This window comes from Macaca fascicularis, chromosome 4 (assembly GCF_037993035.2).
Source record: "Macaca fascicularis isolate 582-1 chromosome 4, T2T-MFA8v1.1".
NCBI lineage: Eukaryota > Metazoa > Chordata > Mammalia > Primates > Cercopithecidae > Macaca > Macaca fascicularis.
Window position 1 is genome coordinate 31,943,677 of NC_088378.1, and position 23,661 is coordinate 31,967,337.

Here is a 23,661-nt window from a genome sequence, read left to right on the forward strand (position 1 = left end):
ATGCCTGGAACTCAAGAGATTCTTGTGGTAAGATGAAGACTGAATGAGCACATCAGCACATCAGTGTGGAGATAAACAGGTGGCCTCTCCATGTCCAGGCAAAAAATATCTCCCGTTTTGTTTATCTTTAAATGTGAGATCATTTGGCTGCAACACAGCAACACCTTTATCTAAAGATTCTGATGGTTAATACTGAGTGTCAACTTGATTGGATTGAAGGATACAAAGTATTAATCCTAGGTGTGTCTGTGAGGGTGTTACCAAAAGAGGTTAACATTTGAGTCAGTGGGCTGGGGAAGGCAGATCCACCCTTAACCTGGTGGGGACAATCTAATCAGCTACCAGCAAATATAAAGCAGGCAGAAAAACGTGAAAAGACAAGACTGGCCTAACCTCCCTGCCTACATCTTTATCCTGTGCTGGATGCTTCCTGCCCTTGAACATCGGACTCCAAGTTCTTCCGTTTTGAGACTCAGACTGGCTCTTCTGCTCCTCAAGCTTGCAGTCTATTGTGGGACCTTGTGATCATGTAAGCTTATATTTAATAAACTCCTTTATATATTTATCCTATTAGTTGTGTCTCTCTAGAGAACCCTAATACAGACTCCAAAGCCTAAGTATTAGAAAAGGCTAGGAGACAGCTCTAAGAGAGCTAACACTTATTTTCAAGAATGGTTTTAAAACTCAAAAATTCCCAGTTGCTGGTGTGTGTGTCTCTGGCCCAAACACTTCCAACATTTCCTTAGTAATAATTATAGATGGGGGTCTGTAAAATTCAATGACATGACAGTCATTCAAGGAATAACTAAATTAGGACTAGGAAGCCCTAAACTATGAAAAGCATGTAGAGCTCTGCCAGTGGAAGGGGACCCCATCCCCAGCCAGCACCAGGACATCTGCCCAGAGGGACACAGCCAGGGGTGTCGGAGAACATAGTCATGCGCAAGACTACTTACAGAGCCCCTTAAGGGTATAAGATATGAACTTTTGAATATGAGTTTTGAGATCAACAGGCAACCCCTCTCCCACTGTCTCCTGATAAAGTGGCTTCTGTGGTGCCCAAACAATAGCAAGCATGATATTTCAATTTCCTGTTACAAAGAAAGAGAACTCTTGTTCTTTGAATTTCAGAGGCTGCATAGACCTCTGAGCTTTGTGGACAGTTGTGCTCATGATAATTCTGCTGGTGTGTGGTGCAATCACGAGTAGAAATGAAGTCAGGGTCACACAGTGAAACAGAATCTTCTATAGGATAACATAATAAACATTACTGGGTAAAAAAAAATATATCTTGGGCGAGTTTGTGGATTTTTTTGTTCAATGTCTCCATGTTTAAATGAAAATCATCTTTCCTAGGAAAAGGTTGCTTTACCTGAATTGTTTTAAAAGTCACACATTTTCTTTTTTTGGTCTATCTTTGTGACAGTTGGGAAACAATGTGTTTAGCAGTAAAGACATAGCTGTTAAGTAAGAATGAATCTGTTGACAAATCATGTACCTTCTCATTAGCTTCCATTTCATTATCTGTAAAATAGGGATGATAAGTACCATTTGTGAAGTTGGTTATAAGAAAAAAGTAAGATGTGTATTACATAAATGGATAGTGACATACATAAATGGAAAATGTGTGTTACATACATGGATAAATATAGAAACAAACAAACAAAAAATGATGTCAATCTCCCTGCCTTTTCTACCTCCAGCTACTGGACATTTTGGCATTCAATTAAGAAAATAAAAATAAAAGAAACTAGAGGTTGGAAATTAGTTTTACTTTGAGTAGAGTTTTTGTGGCCTATTCGTATCAACGAGTGTAGGAATAAGCTACTCATTTAGTAGTGAATGCATGAAAGAGGAAAAAATGATGTGCAAACAATAACTGTTATAATTATAAAAACTTTATTTCATTCTTACTTTAATTAAATCTTTATAAGCACCATGTCATGAGCTGGCAATCTAGAAAGAGGACACTGGAATGCTTTAGTCAATTACAAACTGCAAGCTGATGACGTGAAGTTACAGCTACATGGAGCATGTGAACAAGACCACATTTAGAAATGTTCACTTAAGAATCCCATGACAATGCGCAAAACAGGAATCTGGCATTGATTTGTTCACACTTTTAATAGTCAGAATCCAAAGCTTGTGCATGTAAACATCAGGAGAAACATTTTATCACCCTAACAGTTTACAGTTTGCTAAAATTTGACCCTGAAAGCATATATGTTGCCATCTTGTTTTCCTGACCAGTGCTGGGCCACAGGCTGAAAAAATCAATTCCTTTAAAATTTAAACGATGCTTAAAGGCGGTGTTCAACATTGTGTAAGTTGTCAGCAAGGCCTTTTAATGTGTACATTTCTCATGTATGATCACCAAACCATTATTTACCTAATGAAATTGTGAAAAACTATACATTTTCAGTAAAATGTTTTAATTTGGTCCTATATTAAAAGACCCAATTGCCAAGGGATTTTACACAAATTTAATTCACAAGCATGTACACAAGAGAATCACTATAAAGAACATTGCTTCCTGGTTTATGAATAAAAAGTTTATCCTCTACTTACACTAAAACATACAAAAAATAATCTAGAAAAATCGTTTACAATTGATTTTAGCTAAAGAAAAAGCTTTCTTCAGGAAAAAAAAGATGATTGTGTGGTGGTAGTATTTTAGCCATCAAAAAAGGAATGTAAGTAACCAATAAATATAATGTGCTTTCTCCATATAGACATATTTACACTTGAGTCTTTGGCTTATGTTATTTTCTAAAAAGAACTTTAAATGATCCAGCCATCATTGCACATTAAAAGAAAATAAGCCAGTTATATATATTTATATATTTATATAGAGATCTGCTACACTGGAAACATATAAAAAATGAACTTTACTATGAATTTGCACAGCTTTTCTTTTCTTCTTCCTTTTGAGATTCATCAGCTTTCATTTTAGAAAGGGAGAAAAATGCCACGTAGAAAGTATGAACTCATGCAACATATGGTAGCTGTTCTACTGAAACCATGAGAAAAAAGGTGGCATGTTCACTGTACAAACACCAATAAGTTCTCATTTCAATCTGGTTCTTATTAAATATAATTTATGTGGCATGAAATGTTGATGCTTTAATATAGTAATAAAAACTAATTCAGTCCTTTTTATTAAGATACACAACTTCATAAGAAAAATACTTTTACCTCTCAAATGTAAAAGTCTCCCACCCCCCACATTAAAATCTTTCTGCACAAGTGTAACAGGTACAACAGTTGCTGGCTCAATAGATGAACAGGTTTCTTCATAGATGCACGTTAAAGAGTCTCACCCAACTAAGATGATTCCAGGTACTCCAAAGCTACATCATAGCAGAAACGGTATTGCTCCTGAAAGATGTCAAAACACAAATAGTGAGAACAGTTAAGAAAGAGATTAACATTAAATAACAGTTACCAAATGAAACTTGACAACCAATTTAGATAACTCAAGGATTACAATTTATTTTTTCTATATATGAGATTAATATCTAGGCATACATATTTTATACTTGAGTCTAATGATCCATTTAAGAAAAAGGAAATTTATATTAAAAAGACATTTTATCTTAGACTCATATTTTCCATCAATTTTTTAAATGTCTAAAATTTTTTATCTGATTATAATAGTAATACTTGATCATTACAGAACAATTCTGTACAAATCTAAAGAATATACAAATTCTGAACAAATATAAAGAATGAGAAAAAGAGCTATAATTCTATCATCAGAAGAAATTGTTAAAATATCACCTTAGTTTGCCTCAGTTCTTTTTGTGCATGGTTGAAATAATTATCTTAGAATAAATATAACTATGTATACTTCAAAATATAATTTTAAATGTAACTTTTAAAATTTAACACTGTTGCAATTCTTTTTCCACGTTATTTAACATCTTTTAATACCACATAAAAATCAAACATATGTATTGTTTGACTATTAAGTTGCTTTTCTTATTTTCTCTATTTTATAATGCTATAGTGATCAACTGCAAATGTTTTTCTCCATGTATTTCCGATGATTTCCTTGAGAAAAAAAAAGTCAGCCATTTTAAACAGCCATTTATGCAATTTCAAATTCTTAATTTTTGACACTGTTTTTGTCCATCAGAGTATTTAAGCAAATTTTTCAAGAATGGTTAGTGGTCCTTAAATTTTGAGCCTACTTATACCTGAACATTTATTTCTGCTGCCTTTATATGTTTAAGACAACATATTGGCAATAACATTTTTGAGTTAAAAAGCCTTTCCTCTAAGCCCATCTATGGACTTGCTCCATAATAAGAATTTAGAAAAATTCAGAGACTATATAATAAACTATTACTTATAATATGCAATTCATTTAAAAATTCCCAACTCAGTTCATTCAAGTGGGAAAAAATTCAGGCTGGATAACAGTCTAAAAGGCATATTATTTTGGAAGAGAAGTTCCAGGTGTCTCCAGCAATAAACTAGGGTAATAAAACTTTCCTTAAGAGGTCTTTATCATTCCAACACTATTTACCAAGTAGGTATGATTCAAATTCACCTACCACTGTGGCGAGTGCATTCAAGGAACCAAAATGTGCCTAGAAATAGTTATGTCTCTTTAAGCAGTTTCCAGCAATTTTGCCTACACTCTAAATCTCCTCACCAAACTTGTCAGCTCAGCTCCATAGCCCACTAAACTAATCATCAACACTGATTAAACACAAATCAGAGGGCGAGTGTTCAGGATTCATGAGACACAAATGTAAAGGAAAACAGTAACTTTTTGGAAGGTTCCAGAATGGCAGAGTTTAACCATAGATTTTTTTATTTTTATTAAAAAAGGGTGGGAAGTCAGTTAAATTTGAAGGTAAAAGTTGAATTCTGAAGTCAGAAGTGATCCCACTGATGACTTTAAGACTTGATCTGAAAAATGGAGGCAGTTTACATCAAGAAATCTTCAAACTGCAAAGAGTTTAAAGACACAACCACTATTCATTCAGTTGCTAAGACAATCTGAGAGTTCCCCGTCAAAAATCTCTCCAATTCATCCCCCTTTCTCATCTCCACAGCCAGCACCCCAATTGAAATCAATGTAATCTTGTGTAGACAGCTGCAACAACCCAGGGAAATGAGGCGGTGTACAGAAGGAGTTTGAGGGCACCTGTAGAAAGGGTGGAAGTCTAGTACCTCTTGCAAAAGTGAAACAGTATAAACCTAAGCCTTCAGATTTTGTCTCAGGAAGTAACACAACTCTTGTGTGAGCAATCCACGAGCAGGAAGTGGTGAAATACTTTAAAGGTTTATTGAATTGCTCATTCTAGTTATCTGATCATCTTGATAAATGTAGGGCAAGCAACAATGATGCCTTGGTTTTTCTGGTTTACTTCTCTGTGAGCATACACTACACAGCTGCTCCCAACCTGATCCCATCATGCACATACATACGTGTAACCCACAGATACCTCTCGTTAGAAGTAAAATGTGTTAGATAAGTGTAGCTTTCTTTCTTACTCTGCATACAGCTTCACCTAGATGAACTGTCACACACACACACCCCTATCAGCTCTTATTTTGTAAGCTATGTTCCGACTTCATGAGCCTTGACAAGCTCAAGTAGCATGATATGAACTGCCCTCTACAGTTGGTAAAAGCTGAAAACTTAATAATGATAGTTTAACCATTTATAATTTGATCAGAAAATGAATAATTATAGATATTGACACAACTAAATTTCAGTTGCCCTTTAAAAATACTGGCTGTCTAAGGTACTTATGAAACCTATATCCCTTAGACATACAGCCTTAATACAGGATTTATTCTTACAGGACCATTTACCAAAGTTTACTGCAGCAAATATTTTTTGGCTATAACAGAAAAAAAAAATCCTACAAATTTCCAAACGAAATGAAAATAGTTTCACTTATGTGATATGTGATTAAGTGTCTGTGGGTAGAGGGGGGTGCTCAGCAATCTATTAATTAGGCAGGAAAGTCCCCACAACGTCTCATTTTCACATCTGATTCCCTATGTGTGTATGAAGTCAAATCAATAAGTAGGTATATGACTAACTAATCTCTAAGATGCCTTCCAAGTCTAAGATGCTGTGACTCACCGGGGCTTCCACCATGTTTGGCTTGCTGTTCCTTAGCGTCTTTACCGCATGGAAAACATCGACAACGTTTTGCCGTTTCACCATTTCAACAACGATGCCTATCGCACAGAACATGCCACTTCGCCCGCCACCATTTCTGAAAGCAAAGAAAGCACAAGCATTTTAGATAGCAGCACCAAGTGACCACAGGTCACACTATCATATATGTTTGAGAAAATAAGACATTGTAGTTTTAATTGTTTTCCATTTGTGTCTTAATTTTGCTTTATATGTGTACAAGGCAGAGAGGAGGAAACTTGAGGATGAAATTAGATCAGTAACTTATACTTAGGAATATGCTATAGACATAGATTGCTGCATTCTAGACTTTGAGATTCTGATATATTTGTAAACTGTGTAAATCTGAAGTTGTTAAGAGTGGTGTTCCAAAGAGTTTAAATAATATAACTACATAATAATCAATATTTAGAAAATATACAAAATAAACTTAGTAGTTAATTATAGACTCATGAGACAGGAAGACTGTTTAAAAATAACATCTATGGGAGGTCCATAAGATGCAAGTCGGATAGTCTTCAATATTGAAAATGAGAAAATAAGCACCAAGGCCCTATGAATGACGGGCTGCACTGCCCTACTCACAGGCAATGGATAATCGTCCGGCCTTCCCCTTCCTCGCATTCCTCCTGCCACTTTTCCACCTGCAGTATCAGTTTCAAGAATGACCTTTTGGATCCAGGTACTTCTCGATGAGAAGCCCATCCTAGGTACTGAAACTGTTGCACCATCAGATAACCTTCCTGTGGCTGTAGAGGGAAAAGTGTTTTTATGTAAATAAGCTGGGACTACAATTTTTACAAAAAAGTAAAAGGTGCATACAATTTACAATACAAATAGCATCTACACTGGATTGAGTCTAGCTGATATAAATCCTCAATTTGTACATGTTACTACAAAAACATTATAAGTGATAATAGCAGGAAACATGGCAATCATCCTCTATACCTGTTGCTCCCTCACACTATGTATCCAGTAATTCATTACTATGATAACATTTCCTAAATAACTTTCAGATTCATTGCTTTCTCTTTATCACCACTGACATCAATACACTACCAGTCACAGGCCCGGATAATTACCTCCTAGTTGAGCTCCCTGAATAAACTTTGATCTCCTTCCAGTCCGTTCTTACTATAGGCATCATGATTATTTTGAACTGCAAATACAATCTTGTCATATCCTGCTTTAATGACTTTCAAATGATCTTAGCATAAAATCCAAATTGTTGTCATGTCTTAAAACAACTGATGTGATCTGGCTCCACCCCCTTCTTCAATTTTCTGTTGGTCTTCTTTTAATCCATTTATCAAGTCACTTCTTGCCTTGGGGACTTTGCATATACTGTACCCTTTGCCTTGAATACTTCTTTCTTGCTTGCTCCTCTCAATCCCAAATAGAATGACCAACTTGTCCCAGGTTGGCCTGGGATTTCTGTGGTCTTAGCACTGAAGCCTGTGTGTCTTGGGAAAGCTCCTGCCCTGGACAAACCAGGATGGTGGGTTACTTCAACCCCCAAGTAATTTCTATTGATTCATTAAATTTTGGCTTAAATACTCTTTCAAAGAGGTCATCTCTGATCACACAGTTATGTCAGATCGCTCAGTTAAACACTCTATATTCTTTACTCTTTCGCTGTAAAATGCATCACTTTTATACAAAAAGGATTATACAATTTTCATGTAATGCTTTTCTTCCTGAAAAAAATAAAGATTCCTTAAGTACACGGAAATCTTTTTTTCCTACACTCTGTATCAGTAGAACTTTGCATAATACTTCCCCAAAAGTAATATTGTTGAAAGAATGAATCAAAACCTTAAACCTTGAAATAAAAATATCGGGAAGAACAAGTAATATATGAGTAAACCATATCAGATTGGCAAGGGCCCATGCATCTTTTGGTAGCTGACAAGCCCTACTTGGTACTCTACAAACTTCTTGTTGGTACATATTAAATATTTGATGCAGTGAAATATATTAAATATACTAAATGCTGACAGTGAGAACAGAAAAAAAAATCATGTACTAATAAGGACCAGAATACCAAATACAGAGGCAGTTCAATAAGTAAGCAAACAAATAAATAAATATGCTGACAAAAATATAACATTTCAGTTCCTGTTCCTAGAATATTTTTCACATAAACTGCTCAATTACCAGACAAGCCTTACTGTCTTCAGCAGTTCTGTTTTTTTCAAGTAAAATATTACTAGAACCATAATGTAACAGATGTGCAGACATAATGAGATTCCATTTAAATTAACATCTAAGATATGCATGAATATTATGAAATGATTGAAGTTACCCTTTTTTCCTCCACTGAAATGAGCAATAGGAGTCGATATGATTCCATTCCCTGCTCACAGTTATACACATATAGACTTATTAACCAGACACACACGTAGTCATTTTGATATGAGAGACACTGAAACATGACAATCCTAATCACACACTTAAAATAATACACACCCACAGAGCTGGTGCTTTAAAAAACAGAGTAATCTTTCTCTCTAAAAAGAGCTTAATTCCATGAAAGTCACTAATATTTTCTTTTCCAATTCTTTTTTTTTTTTTTTTTTTTGAGATGAAGTCTTGCTCTGTCGCCAGGCTGGAGTGCAGTGGCATGATCTCGGCTCACTGCAACCTCTGCCTCCTGGGTTCAAATGATTCTGCTGCCCCAGCCTCCAGAGTAGCTGGGACTACAGGCATGCACCATCACGCCCAGCTAATTTTTGTATTTTTAGTAGAGACGGGGTTTCACCACATTGGCGTGGCTGGTTTTGAACTCCTGACCTTGTGATCTGCTCACCTTGACCTCCCAAAGTGCTGGCATTACAGGCGTGAGTCACAGCACCCAGCCTTTATTAGCACTTTTTTTTTTGAAGATCCTCCCCACCCAGATTTAATTTGTCATGTAGTGGAAAGCAGATGAGGAGTGAGGGAAAGACGATACAGTTACTACTTTGCTGCTGGGAAAAGGCATGGCAGTAGCAGCACTGATTCTACCTTTAGATCTGCGTAGAGCCAGAGGTTGGGACATTTAGGGAGATGAAACTGCAGGTAGGAGAATCAATAATGAACTTGGAACAGTGACATGGAACCCTTCTATAATGGTTGATCCAACATGTCTCTTTCCTCCTGCAGTACATCTTCTCTGTCATTATCGTTTTTGCAATGTTCTCATTTTTTTTTATCACATGCCATTTCTGTGCTGGATGTCAATACTAATAAAACATGCAGTCATCCTTAAGATAAGTCTACATACACTCAGAGGCCAGGCCTAGGCTATCCAACTTGACTGAGCCAGTGCATCTGTATTTCCAGAGGGAATATGTTACTCTAGTGACTGACCAACAAACCTAGCTTCCAGCATTTCTGCTTTCTTATGTTTTTATTCGAGTACTAAGGCATAAGATGGTTACTAGCTTTGAGGTGGAAGATATAGTGCTTATCAATTCTAGTCTCCCTGTTGTCTGAATAAAATTATACCACATCTTGGTTATGATTGACCTATTCTAGATCAGCTCAAAGGATCCAATTGTGACTCACTCTTGTTAGATTGCATATCCTAAAAATCCGGTTGATCACATCACAATCCATTGAACAAGACATGCATTCCACTTGGATGGGGCCATATCGTAGCATCCCTTCCTCTGGCCAGTACTGAGGGCAGCCCTGAATGATGAATGTTTTGAAAGAAAAAAAAAAAAAGCATTATTTTTTCTAATTAGGATAGTATAAAGCAGATTTTAGCATTTCATTACTACTCTATTAAGTTGTATGTAAGTACACAAAAGCAACCCATAGCCATTAACCTGGGACAAGTCGACTTCGTTTAACATCACAATGGAGGTGCAGCCATAATCATACACTAATCTCCAGAAGTCTTTCACAGTGTTTGGCAGAGGGTATTGTGTGACGATGAAAGCAGCTGGTTGCCTGTAGCTCTGTGAAGAAACAAGGTAGACAGAGAAACATAAGAACTTAAAATGTATGATCAGTTGTACAAACAGATACAATACACTTCAATGTAGGACCAGTATGATGTAATAGCTTCACATGCAGAGGGAGCCAGAGTGATGCTTCAGCCATGAATAAAGAGATTCAGACCACTGGAATGAACTGAACTAGTACAGTAATGAATCAATTTGGTAGAAGACTTCAATGCCTCCAAAGCAATTCAAGTCAATACCTGAATTTTTGCTTTACTGAAAGATGTAAATACAGGATAAACACAAAAGAAGAAACTAAAGAGCTTCTGAGGTTAACATCCTCTGTAAGGTACCTGTTGGGCTATTTCAATTTTCTAAACACAATCAGTCTTTGAGAGGCTGAAGGCAAAGTAAGAACAAAACCCCTGGTATGTCTATCAATCATCTGGGTATGTGGATAGTATGTGTGCGTGCAAGTAAAATCACTCCAAATAAGAAAAATAGCTCAAACACTTGTGCTTTTACATTATGTGGACACTACCAGGATATTCTGCACATCTCGCAGGCAATCCACCTTCCACAGCTTCCTGGGCATTTCTAACATATATCAAAGGTCATAATGACAGTTTCAACCATTTAAGATACTGAAGCACCAAAGAGTAACAACAATACACTTACTGTCCCCACATAAGCAGGGAGATAGCTCCTTGTTTACCAAGTGCTCCTTGATTAGAACACAATATATTATCTGTTTCCAAAGGGAGAAGTAGTAAAAACAATATTTATCTGACCTGGACAATGTCATTTGATTAAACTAATTATTTGAATTAAACTAATTATGCAATAATAATAGTAATAATTAGTAGCTTATAGAGTTCCCTAATGCTGACAAAAAATTTCAATGATCTTATAGCTCATTTGTATCACATTACTATTTAAGTCCTTCAAGAATCTTAACATCAGAACAGGAGCTGGTTCTTGGACTTCACTGATGCTACCACCATTTGGGAAATGCTGCTAACCATGGCATTCAGCACTGGCTGAAGACTGCAGGATAAATCTGAGTAGATGACAATAATAATTTACCTGGCTACTTCCAAATGACCTTAAAACCTTATGAAGTTACACATGCAGCTGGGATGAGGGTCTCCTAAGAAAGGTATGAAGGTTCATGAATGATATTTTTTGGCTCTGTGTCCTCATCCAAATCTCATCTAGAATTGTAATAAACCCCACGTGTCAAGGGCAGGAACAGGTGGAGATAATTGAATCATGGGGGGCAGTTTCCCCTATGCTATTCTCCAGATAGTGAATGAGTTCTCATGAGATCTGATGGTTTTGTAAGGGGCTTCCCCCTTTGCTTGGCACTTCTTCCCCTTCCTGCCACCCCGAGAAGAAGGACGGGTTTGCTTCCCATTCTGCCATACTTGCAGGGTTCCTGAGGTCTCCCCAGCCCTGTGGAACTGTGAGTCAATGAAACCTGTTTCCTTTATAAATTACCCAGTCTCAAGTATGCTTTTATTAGCAGTGTGAGAATGAACTAATACAATGAGAAAAGTTAAGAAAAAGTAAGCTCTCTTTCCAATCAAATGTCTGCTCCACGGAAAGGTAAGTCAAAGCAGACTGATGGCTATCTACTCATTTTTTGAGCCACTGGGGAGGGGACATGCATGAGGAGGAGCTGACAAGAGAGAATACGACTGAAAATTTCCTTTTCTTTTTCTCTCTAAATGCAGGAACATATGTAAGGCTTTGAAATTACAGAATCCTTGGCCTTACCTCCTAATCCCTCATAGGCCTGGCAAAAAGGTATCACACTAATGATGGGAATAAAGGGTAGGGAGAAAGAGGAAGTGTTGAACAATAAACCCTATTCTTGTAAATCAAACCAGCTTTACTTCTCCGAAGGTACAGCTGGGCTTCTCTGAAGGTTCATTTGCACCACTAAATCCCTAGAACATCTTTAATTATGAAATGTCTTTTTTGAATCACAGGAGATTAACCAGACAGTAAGAGCAGGTGGATTACAAGGTTCAACCTTCATACAGAAAAGAAGACAAGCTTGGACAAGAAAGCAAGACCCATCTTTACAAAAATTAAAAAATAAAAATTAGCTGGGCATGGTGGCATGCACCTATAGTTCTAGCTACTTGGTAGGCTGAGGAGAGAGGATCACTTGAGCCCAGGAGATTGAGGCTGCAGTCAGCTGTGATCATGCACGACACTCCAGCCTGTGCTACAGAGTGAGACCTTGTCTCAAAAAGAACAAAAACAAAGAAAAGGAGACAATCTGGAAATTGAGAAAAATTTGATAAAGATGACAATGGCAAAAAATTCAAAGGCATCAATGCTTTTCTAAATATTATTATTTTCTCCTTTTCTTGTTCAGACATCCTTTTTTTCATTCCATATTTAGATGCAGAAATGAAAAAGTATTGTATGCCATCTCTGTATTTAGTATATTTGCCTTTCCAGACACCTAATATAAAAATAAAAGGTATAATTAGGATTTAATGTGATTTCAGTGGGTGTGATTAATGGCCAGGCAAGACTCTGATCACAGCAAGGATGACAGCTTTTCACAGGCAAGAGCAATCACAACAAGGATGAGAGCCTGCCTTTAGACTATTCCACTTTGCGGCACCAAAAAGAGGAAAGTAACTGGTGAAGACTGCTCAGAGAAATAGAATTTGGGCTTAATAGGAACAACAACTCAGAAAGCCTGATTATAGTCAGAAAGAAATGAACCGTGGCTTCTAATTTCTCCTTGCTATTGTTTCATAGGAGAAAGGGCAAAAGCTAGAAATGAAGGCAGTAAACTGTTTAAAAAGATTCTAAACCTTGATAGCTTTCTTGCTTCTTTCTAAGGTAATCAAAGTAAAGTGGCCAAAGTCATAATTTAAAACTTTCTTTCCTTGAGAGGCCGAGGTGGGCGGATCATGAGGTCAGGAGTTCGAGAGCAGCCTAGACAATATGATGAAACCTCCTCTCTACTAAAAATACAAAAAAGGCCGGGTGCGGTGGCTTACGCCTGTAATCCCAACACTTCGGGAGGCCGAGGCAGGTGGATTACCTGAGGTCAGGAGTTCAAGACCAGTTTCACCAACATGGTGAAACCCCGTCTCTACCATATGCAAAAAATTAGCCAGGTGTGGTGGTACATGCCTGTAGTCCCAACTACTTAGGAGGGAAAGGCAGGAGAATAGCTTGAACATGGGAAGCGGAGGTTGCAGTGAGCAGTGATCGTGCCATTGCACTCTAACCTGGGCAACAAGAGTGAAACTCTGTCTCAAAAACAACAACAAACAAAAAAAATTAGCCAGGTGTGGTGGCACGCTCCTGTGGTCCAAGTTACTCGAGAGTCTGAGGCGGGAGAATTGCTTGAACCTGGGAGGCGGAGGTTGCAGTGAGCTGAGATCATGCCACTGCACTCCAGCCTGGGTGACAGAGTTAGACTGTCTCAACAACAACAACAACATAAAAAACTAAAACAAAAAACTTTCTTTCCATATTGTTTTGTCTATGGGCTACAACACTCTGCGGTTTAAGATTTTGAATGGGGCAAGATCGTTCTTTCATTATGATGGATGTGTTAACCTAATACCATCCATCTCTTCTCTAGTTACTTATAATAGTCTTTATTGATTAATGGCCAACAAATTAATTGTAAATTACTGAAACATTAAATGTCAGAAATAAAAATTTCCCAAATTAACACAATTTTTGTACGATTTGGCATGCTGTGATTTAAAACATTCATTTCTAATTATATTCAAAATAGATAAGGCATGATTTTCTTTTCTGAAAATAATTAAGATGACATTTATAATCTGCAGTATTTACTATATGAATATAATAACTGACAATTAATCTCCAAATCTACAATAAGGCTATAAAAATGACAGTTCTTAAGAATCCCTATAGGGAAAATCTAAAATCATTTTCCAAAAAAATATATTTCAATAAAAGTTTCCACTTCTCCTTTTTAGGTTATTTTAATTTCCTCGAAAAGAAAACTAGCCAGTGTTCAGTTGCATTATGTAGCTTTTCACACAGCACTCTACACTAACAAAGAGGGCAGTCTCTTACATCCATAAGAGCAGCATTGATGTAGTTACTGCTCTCCCCATCAATTGTAATTAAAAAAGGCAGACATCTGTCAGGTGGCAGCATGTCCATGAAACGATTCTTGTCATGGTTCCTTGGCAGGCACGCTATACTGCAGTCTTCAGCTTGTAGTCGAGGGGTGACTGAATTCAGAGTCTAAAAAGAAAAGAGAACCCAGGTTAAAAGACAGTGTGACCCATTTAGCAGTGTAACACAGATCCATCAGGCTTTTAGAAGGCCAAGTAGAAAGTTAAGGATTTGTGCAAGGCAATGGCATTTGCTACTATGACAGGCTGATAGACTTTGTAGTTAAAGCTAATGAAGCCTGAGAAGTGACAAAGAAACAAGACACACATTGTTCTGTGCTCCTCTTCTTAAAAGGAAAAGGGACGCTAAACAACACTGCTACCTTCAAAATGCATTGCCTTAACCAAAGAAAATACAATCGGGAAGTCCATGATGATGATGACCCTTCATCACAGTGGGAAACGGTATAATTTGTAGTAACATCTGGGCTTGCCATATTTGAAGATAAGCTATGGTATGTTGGAAAGAGCACTGGACCAACAATCAAATAATTTGGTCTCTGCTCTTGAATTTATTTTCACCCACCTTCAGAGATGTTTTAAGGGCAGTGAAAACATTTAGGGCTGTTTTGAAATAGTATTTACTACAAACTTCATTATTTATTATTATTATTATTATTATTGAGACAGGGTCTTGCTCTATTGCCCAGGTTGGAGTGCAGTGGTGATATCATAGCTCACCACAGCCTTCCAGGGTGAAGTAGTCTTCCAGAGTCAAGCAATCTTCCCATCTCAACCTCCTGAGTAGCTGGGACTACAGGCATGCACCACTATGCCCAGCTATTTTTTGTACTCTTTGTAGAGATGAGGTTTTGCCATGTTGGCCAGGCTGGTCTTGAACTGCTGACCTCAAGATCCGCCTGCCTTGGCTTCCCAAAGTGCTGGTATTATAGGTGTGAGCCGCCACTGAACCCAGACTCAGTAGTAATTAATGTGCTTGATCTCATCACACTGTGAGTGACCAGGTCAAAATCTGTATGGCTGCATGAAAAAAGGCTATAAATACACACAAATCACCGCTAATTTTGATTTTTTTTTTTCTTTTGAGACAGAGTCTCGCTCTGTCACTGATGCTGGAGTGCAGTGATGTGATCTCGGCTCACTGCAAGCTCTGCCTCCTGGGTTCATGCCATTCTCCTGCCTCAGCCTCCCGAGTAGCTGGGACTACAGGCACCCGCCACCACGCCCGGCTACTTTTTTTTGTATTTTTAGTAGAGATGGGGTTTCACTGTGTTAGCCAGGATGGTCTCGATCTCCTGACCTCCTGATCCACCCGCCTCGGCCTCCCAAAGTGCTGAGATTACAGGCGTGAGCCACGTTGCCTGCCCTAATTTTGACTTTTATGATACCTTTCCCCTTTGCTCTTCCCTAAGTCTGAATTTATTTGTCACTTTGGATACAGTAGATACAAATTCATTAATAGAAAAATGACTATATAATATGTATAATGAAAGAGATATGTATTGTATTTAAAACAGGATCAAAGGGACTTGAAAGACCTTCTTTAAAATGATTCCTAGTGCCCAGAACAAATTGTAGTAAGTCATAAAAGAGGTTTTAGAAACAGTTAATACCTGAAATTCATCCTTGAGATGTGAAGAGTTAGTCTGGGAGTCTATTCTAATCATATCAAAATATGCAGCTTTAAATTCACAGACAGGTATGGCAGTTTCTCCACATAAGCAGGCTTCTAAAATGGCATCATGAATAAAAATGTACTGTTCCTACCAAAAGAATGAAAAAGAAAATTTTGTACTAGTTTTAGTATCACTTCTCTGTCATCGAAGTTAGGGAATGCAGAAAATTTTCTCTATATGGAAATATGAATTAAAACACCAATATTTTTCTATATGACTGAGCTAATATTGATTACATATGAAAAACATCTACTCTTTCGGTTGAGTAGAGTACATATGAGACACATCTACTCTTTGTTTGCAAAAAAAGAAAAAAAAAAAGTCCATACAGGTAAATCTACATACCTCTGTCTGGACCATATTAATACGTCGAGATCTTAAGGCTTTGACACAATTGTAGATATCAACAACACCCTCTCTTTCAGCCATGTCCAGCATGATGTCAATCACAATGTAGCAGCCAGTTCGTCCAGCACCAGCACTGAAACAAATGAACAAATTGCAAGATGCATGTTAGTCTTCATAACCTTAAAGAAGGACCTTTTCCACTGTCAGATAGGTAGAATCAAATTGATTTAACAAAGCGCAAGGCATAGCACTTGTCCATGCTGGGTAAAAGCTTGTGAATGTACAAATAACTTCATGCAGAGTATCTGCTTTGGTATAAACTAAAGATTGGAACAAAAGTTCGAAATTATTTCCAAATTGAAAATAACGTTATTTAAATTCCATACCTCTCTCACAATTTTCATTTTATGTAAATTTAATACACATAATTTCAAGTTCATAGAATTGATCAAGTGGCAGATTCATGCTTCAGAATTTCACTCCAGATTGAATATTTTTAGATTCATCTAGCTGTGTGTCCTCTGGCAACAATGTGAGAATGTTGGCTCACTCACTGTGTTCGCCTCTTGTAAATACCAAGGCAAAAGAAAATTAATTCCCAAACCTTTAAATGGGAAATCTGAGGAGCCATGATTCACAGGAAATGCAAATGGTGGGGATGGGCAAGAGAATGATGGTTACATAAAGAGAGGAGAGTAACAGTGTAAAGACTATTTGAATCATGATCTGAAGAGAAAGGAAAATGAATTATTAAGTGTAGAATATGATTCCCAGCAAGTCACAAGGCTAGCCACTATCTTACTATACTTAATTCTAAGGTATTTTTTAAAATTATATTTTATTCTTGAATTGGCAAATAATAATGTACATATTCTTCGGTACATAGTGATATTTCAATACATATAATGTATAGTGATCAGAAAAGGGTGATGGGTATATGAATCCTCTCAAACATGTATCATTTGTGTTGTGAACATTCAGTATCCTCCTTCTAGCTCTCTCCAACTAAACATTATCATTTACCGGACTTATCCTACAGTGGTATAGAACACTAAAATGTATTCCTCTATCTTACTGTATTTTGTATCCTTTAATCATAATACAGTGTGATTATTTTGCCCCTGGGGAATGTTTCTCCAATTTTATATATAGAAGTCAATGGAGAAAACAAAATAAAGATTTTTTTGAGGGAGTGGGGAATTCACTTTGTAGTCCAGAGATACTTCAGTGTAAGTGGAAAATGACACTTCTGTTTCAAGAGAGTATCTGAGACTCTTAGAGCACTTCTGAAGCAAGCAATTCATAAGAAAGTAAACCTCTCTGATAAATCAAGAAATCCTTAAATTGAAAACCCATTTATCTCATTTTCTAAGTGCTTAGATAGGCTAGTAACATTATTTCATTGTTATCCAGATTTGGTCACTTCTCTTAAACTCACTGTTCTTTTAGAAATTTAAGCAAAAGATATTGTGGCTATCTCTATTTATTTTTGTCCCCTACCATCTTCTCAATCACTGTTCCCAGAGTTAGAGACAGGAATGTAATTTAAGAGTACATCAGATTTCATGAGGAGGATTGAAAGGAAGATTATTTTTTTGTTTTCAGGGTACATAGTATCTGATCCTATGGGATGTTTTACCTTTACTTCATTCTCGCTTTTTTTCCCCTCTTTTACACACGGTTATTTAAACCCTGACTAGGTTGGATTTTCAGATAGCAAAAAATAATTAGGTACAACCTATTATGTAGCTTGGAGGGAAGAGCATTTGAGAATGGTATGCAGCATCATTTAGGAAACGCTTTTCAGATTCAGTACTTATTTTTCTGGTCACACCTCAAAATGAGGCCATGTAATTTGCTTTTAGTATCTATAAATGCTTGTTTTAAGAGAAGTTTCTAATCAGAAGAAAGTCTGGATATAATGTTCGTGTTTTTTGGCACATATTTGCTGAATCTCACTGATGCAGTTTTCAAGGTCCTCTAATGTGAAGTCTTTAGATTTTTTTTTTTTTAAATAGCTGTTTTGCAGCACAAATCCTTGAAATTTAGGCCATTTAGTAACTCTGTATGTCTGAAATTTAGTTTTAAAAGCTGGAATTCTATTGGGAATTTTCTAGATTGGTAAGAAATGTCTATTTCAACCTAGCATTCTATACGATATGGGATTTGCAAAAGTGATAAAAACAAAAAACACAGATGTTGCCACTAAAAGGCAGAGTTTCTATACTTTAAATTGTTGATAACACTACACACATTAGGATGAATGTATGTATTTCTTAAATTCCTGTTTTATAGACTACTTACAGAAACTTTTATTTTATTGCTGTTTTACTTTATCTATAATACAAGCAAGCTGGAACTTTGTAAGCACACATTAGCTTTTGTGCTCAAAAGCCTTGTCTTGACACTCTAAAATAAGCTGATTGCATAAAGTCAACACCATTTGGACCACCACTCACCTGCAATGTACAACGATGGGGCCCGCACTGGGAGGGTTGGATAACTTGACTCGCCGGATAAAGGAAAGCAGCCCTGTAGCATGGTAGGGCACTCCGTGGTCAGGCCAGCCCGTGAAATGGAACTGTTTAACTTCACGGATTTCATTGTAGCCCCTCTGTGCAAAGATGGAAATAAATGTTTTCAAAAGCCATTTTAATGGCCAAAATAAAGCCATTAAACACAATTGTGGGTACAGACCCAACTGACAATGATAACAATAAAAACTTTACCAAAGATTATGCCTTTTCTTAAAATTAAAAAAAAAAAAAAAAAAGTGAAGGCCTAACATGGACTAGGAGCTTACCTTTATTGTCAGACAACTGCCAAAGAAAGAAAATTAGAAGTCTTGCTCAGTTCTAAAAGTCTGGGTAAATTTTATTTACTTTGACAGCTTGCTTCTGCTGGAAATGACAACACATTAAATTATTAGGGGAAAAGAAGGAAATGGGAAAGCTAAAATGCAGCCCTATTGACCCAACGCATTGAGTTCTCAAGTGGTGTATAAAAGCAACTTTCCAGCTTCTCACCTCACAAAGAGATTTTAATGCCTTGCTTATCCATGTTGAAAATGATTTTGAAGCATAGCATGTAGGGATTTTCCAGGACAGTGCTGCTCTAGATTGGCTTGTGAAAATATACAGGCAGCTAAACTGTTCTTTGGGCAAACTATTTTTCTTAGCTCTGTGAAATAATTCAGCACAGTATTATAGTAACACAAATACAAAATGAAAGAAGTGAAGCATCTGCTGTTGTGCTGCTCTCCCATTGGGTTGATTTAAGAGAATCCTACATAAATGCACATTTCAAAGCTTTCTCCTTCCTTTGTGTTAGGAGAAGGCTGTAGATGGAGGTAGCACAGCTTGGAAGGTATAGATTAAATACTGCAGAATTTATTTTTAAGAACTCACATTTGTAGCAAAAGGAAACAAAATCCCACTTTAATCTATATAATTCAAATTCTATTGTGAACTATCTGTAAACTCTCAGTCTCACTTGTTCAGTCAGAAAAGGTAGACACATTACATGGAATAAACAAAATTGAGGAAAAGTTTATCTTTAGATTCAATCTTATATAGACCAGTATCACCAAAACCTTGGAAGTTAGTGATCATTTCTTAAAGGTTTTCTTAATTCCAATTCCTAGCACAATGCCCTATACAAAGCAGGGATGAACAAACAATTGTAACAATCACAATGATAAGCATCACCATGGAATCACCCCAATGGAAAATCACCTTTTGCTACTTTTCAACTCTAGTGAAGAAGGTCAAAAATTGTTTCAAGGCCTGATTTTAGGTATTACTTGACTCCTTCTATATTAATTCTTTTATTAGAGTTGCTGGATGGGCCTTGCTCCCTTTATCTTTCTATTACATTTATAGGATTTGCTCTTTTTAGTACATTTTTATATGTCAGCGCCTATTTCCCTAATGTTTTTTTTTTTTATTTTTCTGAGTGATTTTCAAATATATGGTTAAACCCACCCCCCCTTTTCTTGTTCTAAATAATAAGAAAAAAAAAATCCAACGATTTTCCAAATAGGATTGCATTATATCCATACAGTGTTATTAATATCAACTACTCCTATATTCTGGAACACGGTGCATGTCTGCACTCATTCACATATTATGTGTATCCATAAGTACACGGTTGTGTTTTTATTCAACCAGGAACTGTATCATTCTTATTAAATATATTCTGAGATAGTTTGGCACTTTTTATTTTTAAAGATTATTTAGTAATATTTTCTTATTTCTGCTTATTGCTAATATAAAGATAAGCTATAACTTATGACTATTTATGCAGATTTAATCATTTAAATAAACGTTTATACATCCCATTTAAAAATATTATCTGTAGTTTTCTTGGTATAAATCCTTTCATCTTAAAATAATTTGTCTTTTCTAGTAGTTACACAGTTTATTCCTTTTGCTGCCTTATTTCATTTGCTAAAACTTCCAAAAATGTTTAATATTAGCGACACTGATTATCCACATAACATTCTTGATTGTAGAAGCAGTAATATAATCTTTATACTAGTTTTTTAATGATAAACGAATAGTCTTTAGTTCTTCATTCCTTAACATGGCTGCTACTAGGTATTGTTGAATCACCTTTATCATGGTTTAGGATGTCTCTTAGCTTCCCTAATTAGAGTATTACTATAAATATTTTGAAAATAAAATTAAATGCATTTATCTATTAATAAAGTCATACAGTTTTGGTCCTTTAACGTACTGACATAATAAAATATCCTGTTAGATTTCCCACTACAGTTGCAATCTTCTTGCATTCTTAGGGAAAAAACAATAGCTCATGTAGTGATATTTTCTTAATTCACTCCTAGATCCGAATTTTCAATATTTTATTTTGAATGTTTTCATGTTCTTGAATGAAACTGGTCTGCAATGTGTGTGTGCATGGGGAAGAGAGAGAAGAAAGAGATTGTGAAAGAGAGAATGAGTGCTCCAGGGAATGCTATCGTTATCTGATTCTGTTATCACCATTATGCTAACCTTCTTCTTTTTTTTTTTTTCTTTTTTTGGAGACAGTGTCTCCCTCTGTTGTCCAGGCTGGAGAGCAGTGGCGCCATCTTGGCTCACTGCAACCTCTGCCTTCCGGGCTCGGATGATTCTCTTGCCTAGGATTCCAAGTACGTTATGCTAACTTTTAAAACATAGACATAGACATTAGCTATTCCTTAAAGGATAAAGGAACTTTAACTTTAAAATCACAGTGCAATTTTAATGATAAAGTTTAACAATCATTCTATTTTCTTTTACCATCTATTTGTGCTTCTAATTCTTCATGATCTAATTTTTGAGAATTAGCGTTTGCTAGAAAATCAGTGTCCTAGACTAAAAGTTATATTTTTAGGTTTATACATAATATTTTCTATAGCTTTTCTAATAGCAGGTATAACGGCTATGTCCCTCTGTGTTTCCTAATATTGCGTATTTTGTTTTCATTGTACCTCATTTAGAATTGATAGTGGTTTAATTACTTTATTGATCTTTTCAATAAACAAGCTTTTTATTTCTTTTTTCTCATTTGTTTCTTTTTTATATTTAATTTTTCCTTTGTTCTATTCTACTTTTCCTGATTTTTCAATGTTACAACTTTTCACGTGATTTCAGAGCACATTTCAAAACAGAAATCACTTATGGGTGTAAATTTTTCTTACAGAATAATGAGGTAAATTTTGATGTAAAACTGTTGATCTATACAATGTAATTGTAGTTTTGAGGAAATCATTCAAGGATTATTCAGAAGAGGATTTGGTAACTTCTTTTTTTTTTTTTTTTTTTTTGAGACGGAGTCTTTGCTCTGTCACCCAGGCTGGGGTGCAGTGGCGCGAACTCGGCTCACTACAAGCTCCGCCTCCTGGGTTTACGCCATTCTCCCGCCACCTCGCCCGGCTAGTTTTTTGTATTTTTAGTAGAGACGGGGTTTCACTGTGTTAGCCAGGATGGTCTCGATCTCCTGACCTTGTGATCCGCCCGTCTCGGCCTCCCAAAGTGCTGGGATTACAGGCGTGAGCCACCGCGCCCGGCAGGATTTGGTAACTTCTAATAGGCTAATTTCTGGGGTCATTGGTCAGTGGTTTGTTATTGCTTTCTCTTGGATTTTGGAAATATCTCAACTTTTTGTTACGTATTCAGATTTTCCTTATTACTAAGATCATCATTGATTTTTATAAGACTTGTATGGACTTAAGAGACTGTATATTCTACATTTTCTTTTTGATAATATGATCTAGTTATTCATTAAATCAAGCTTAATGGTTCTCTGTGAAATCTCCCATATCAATTGCTTATTTTATTCTACTTGATTTATCTAAGAAATTTTCATACATATTTTATAGTTACAATAATCATGATTATGTTGTTCTGTATAATGCTAGTTTCAACTTAATATTTTGCCTAATTTTTTCGTGTTGGTAGGATAACTCACAAATGTTTTTATAAAATATTATTCAACTATTTCTCTATTGTTGGCCATTTATGGTTATCTATAGGTTTCTAATGCTATAAATGAATTCATTATATTTAAAATAAACTCCTTAGGAAAGATTCATGAAAGTTAACTTCTCAAAGGACATAAATATTTTAAAGCTCTGGAGATACATTGTTTTATTGATTTAAAGAAGGTTTGTAGCAATTTAACTATGATCAGTAATGTATAAAAATATGTTTCAACACATTCTAACACTCAATGAGGATTGTTTTTTAAAGTTCTACCTGATTTGAAAGGACAAAATGGTGTATCAGTACACTAGGTTAAACATTTTTAATAGGCATGTTAACAATTGTGTTTCTTCAGAGATTCTAGTGTTTTTTTCTTCTACTGGTATTAACATTATAAATTAAGGACATTAATAAATAATCACCAGGTTCTTTTGTGTGTATGTACCTTTGATAAAATTTTGTGCCACAGGTAATTTCACAGTTTTATGTGGTCAAATCTACCAAGCTTTACCACAAAATGTATTTCACTGTTAACTATATTCCACTTCAGTCTACTACACCAGCCACCTCACATTATTCTTTGCAATGTAACACTTGGAGTGATCCTTTTAGAAATAAAAATCAGACCATGTTATCCCTGGGCTCACAAACCCTACAATGGCAGCCTAACTCAGTTTTAGTATGAACTAAAATCATCATGGCCTACAAAGCACCACTTATCCAATTTTGTGATTTCTCTGCCTTCATTTTGTATTCCTTTCCCCTTCACTTATGGATCTCTGAACATCTTGGCCTGCTGACTGGCATTCTAACATCTTTACACATGCCTCCGGGCTTCTGAAATGACTCTCCCTTCTGTCAGAAACATTACTGCCCTGGACATAACCCGTCACTCCCTCACTTAGGTCTCTACTCATA

At 36.2% G+C, this 23,661-nt stretch overlaps 1 protein-coding gene across 16 annotated transcripts in view; it reads right to left on the minus strand.

Moving 5' to 3' along the window:
- Nucleotides 1-1,882: 1,882 nt before the first annotated feature.
- PTPRK (protein tyrosine phosphatase receptor type K) overlaps nucleotides 1,883-23,661 on the minus strand; it is a 565,022-nt gene continuing 543,243 nt past the window's right edge. For all 16 annotated transcript variants that reach the window (XM_005551791.5, XM_074037021.1, XM_074037018.1 and 13 more), the window contains 9 exons: nucleotides 18,736-18,890; nucleotides 16,274-16,409; nucleotides 15,866-16,015; nucleotides 14,188-14,361; nucleotides 9,982-10,113; nucleotides 9,716-9,841; nucleotides 6,752-6,915; nucleotides 6,110-6,245; nucleotides 1,883-3,378 (listed from right to left, as the gene is read on the minus strand). In XM_005551791.5, coding sequence (XP_005551848.1) covers nucleotides 3,325-3,378; nucleotides 6,110-6,245; nucleotides 6,752-6,915; nucleotides 9,716-9,841; nucleotides 9,982-10,113; nucleotides 14,188-14,361; nucleotides 15,866-16,015; nucleotides 16,274-16,409; nucleotides 18,736-18,890 — 1,227 coding nt within the window. In that variant the 3' untranslated portion in view covers nucleotides 1,883-3,324. The remainder of the gene's footprint in view (nucleotides 3,379-6,109; nucleotides 6,246-6,751; nucleotides 6,916-9,715; nucleotides 9,842-9,981; nucleotides 10,114-14,187; nucleotides 14,362-15,865; nucleotides 16,016-16,273; nucleotides 16,410-18,735; nucleotides 18,891-23,661) is intronic.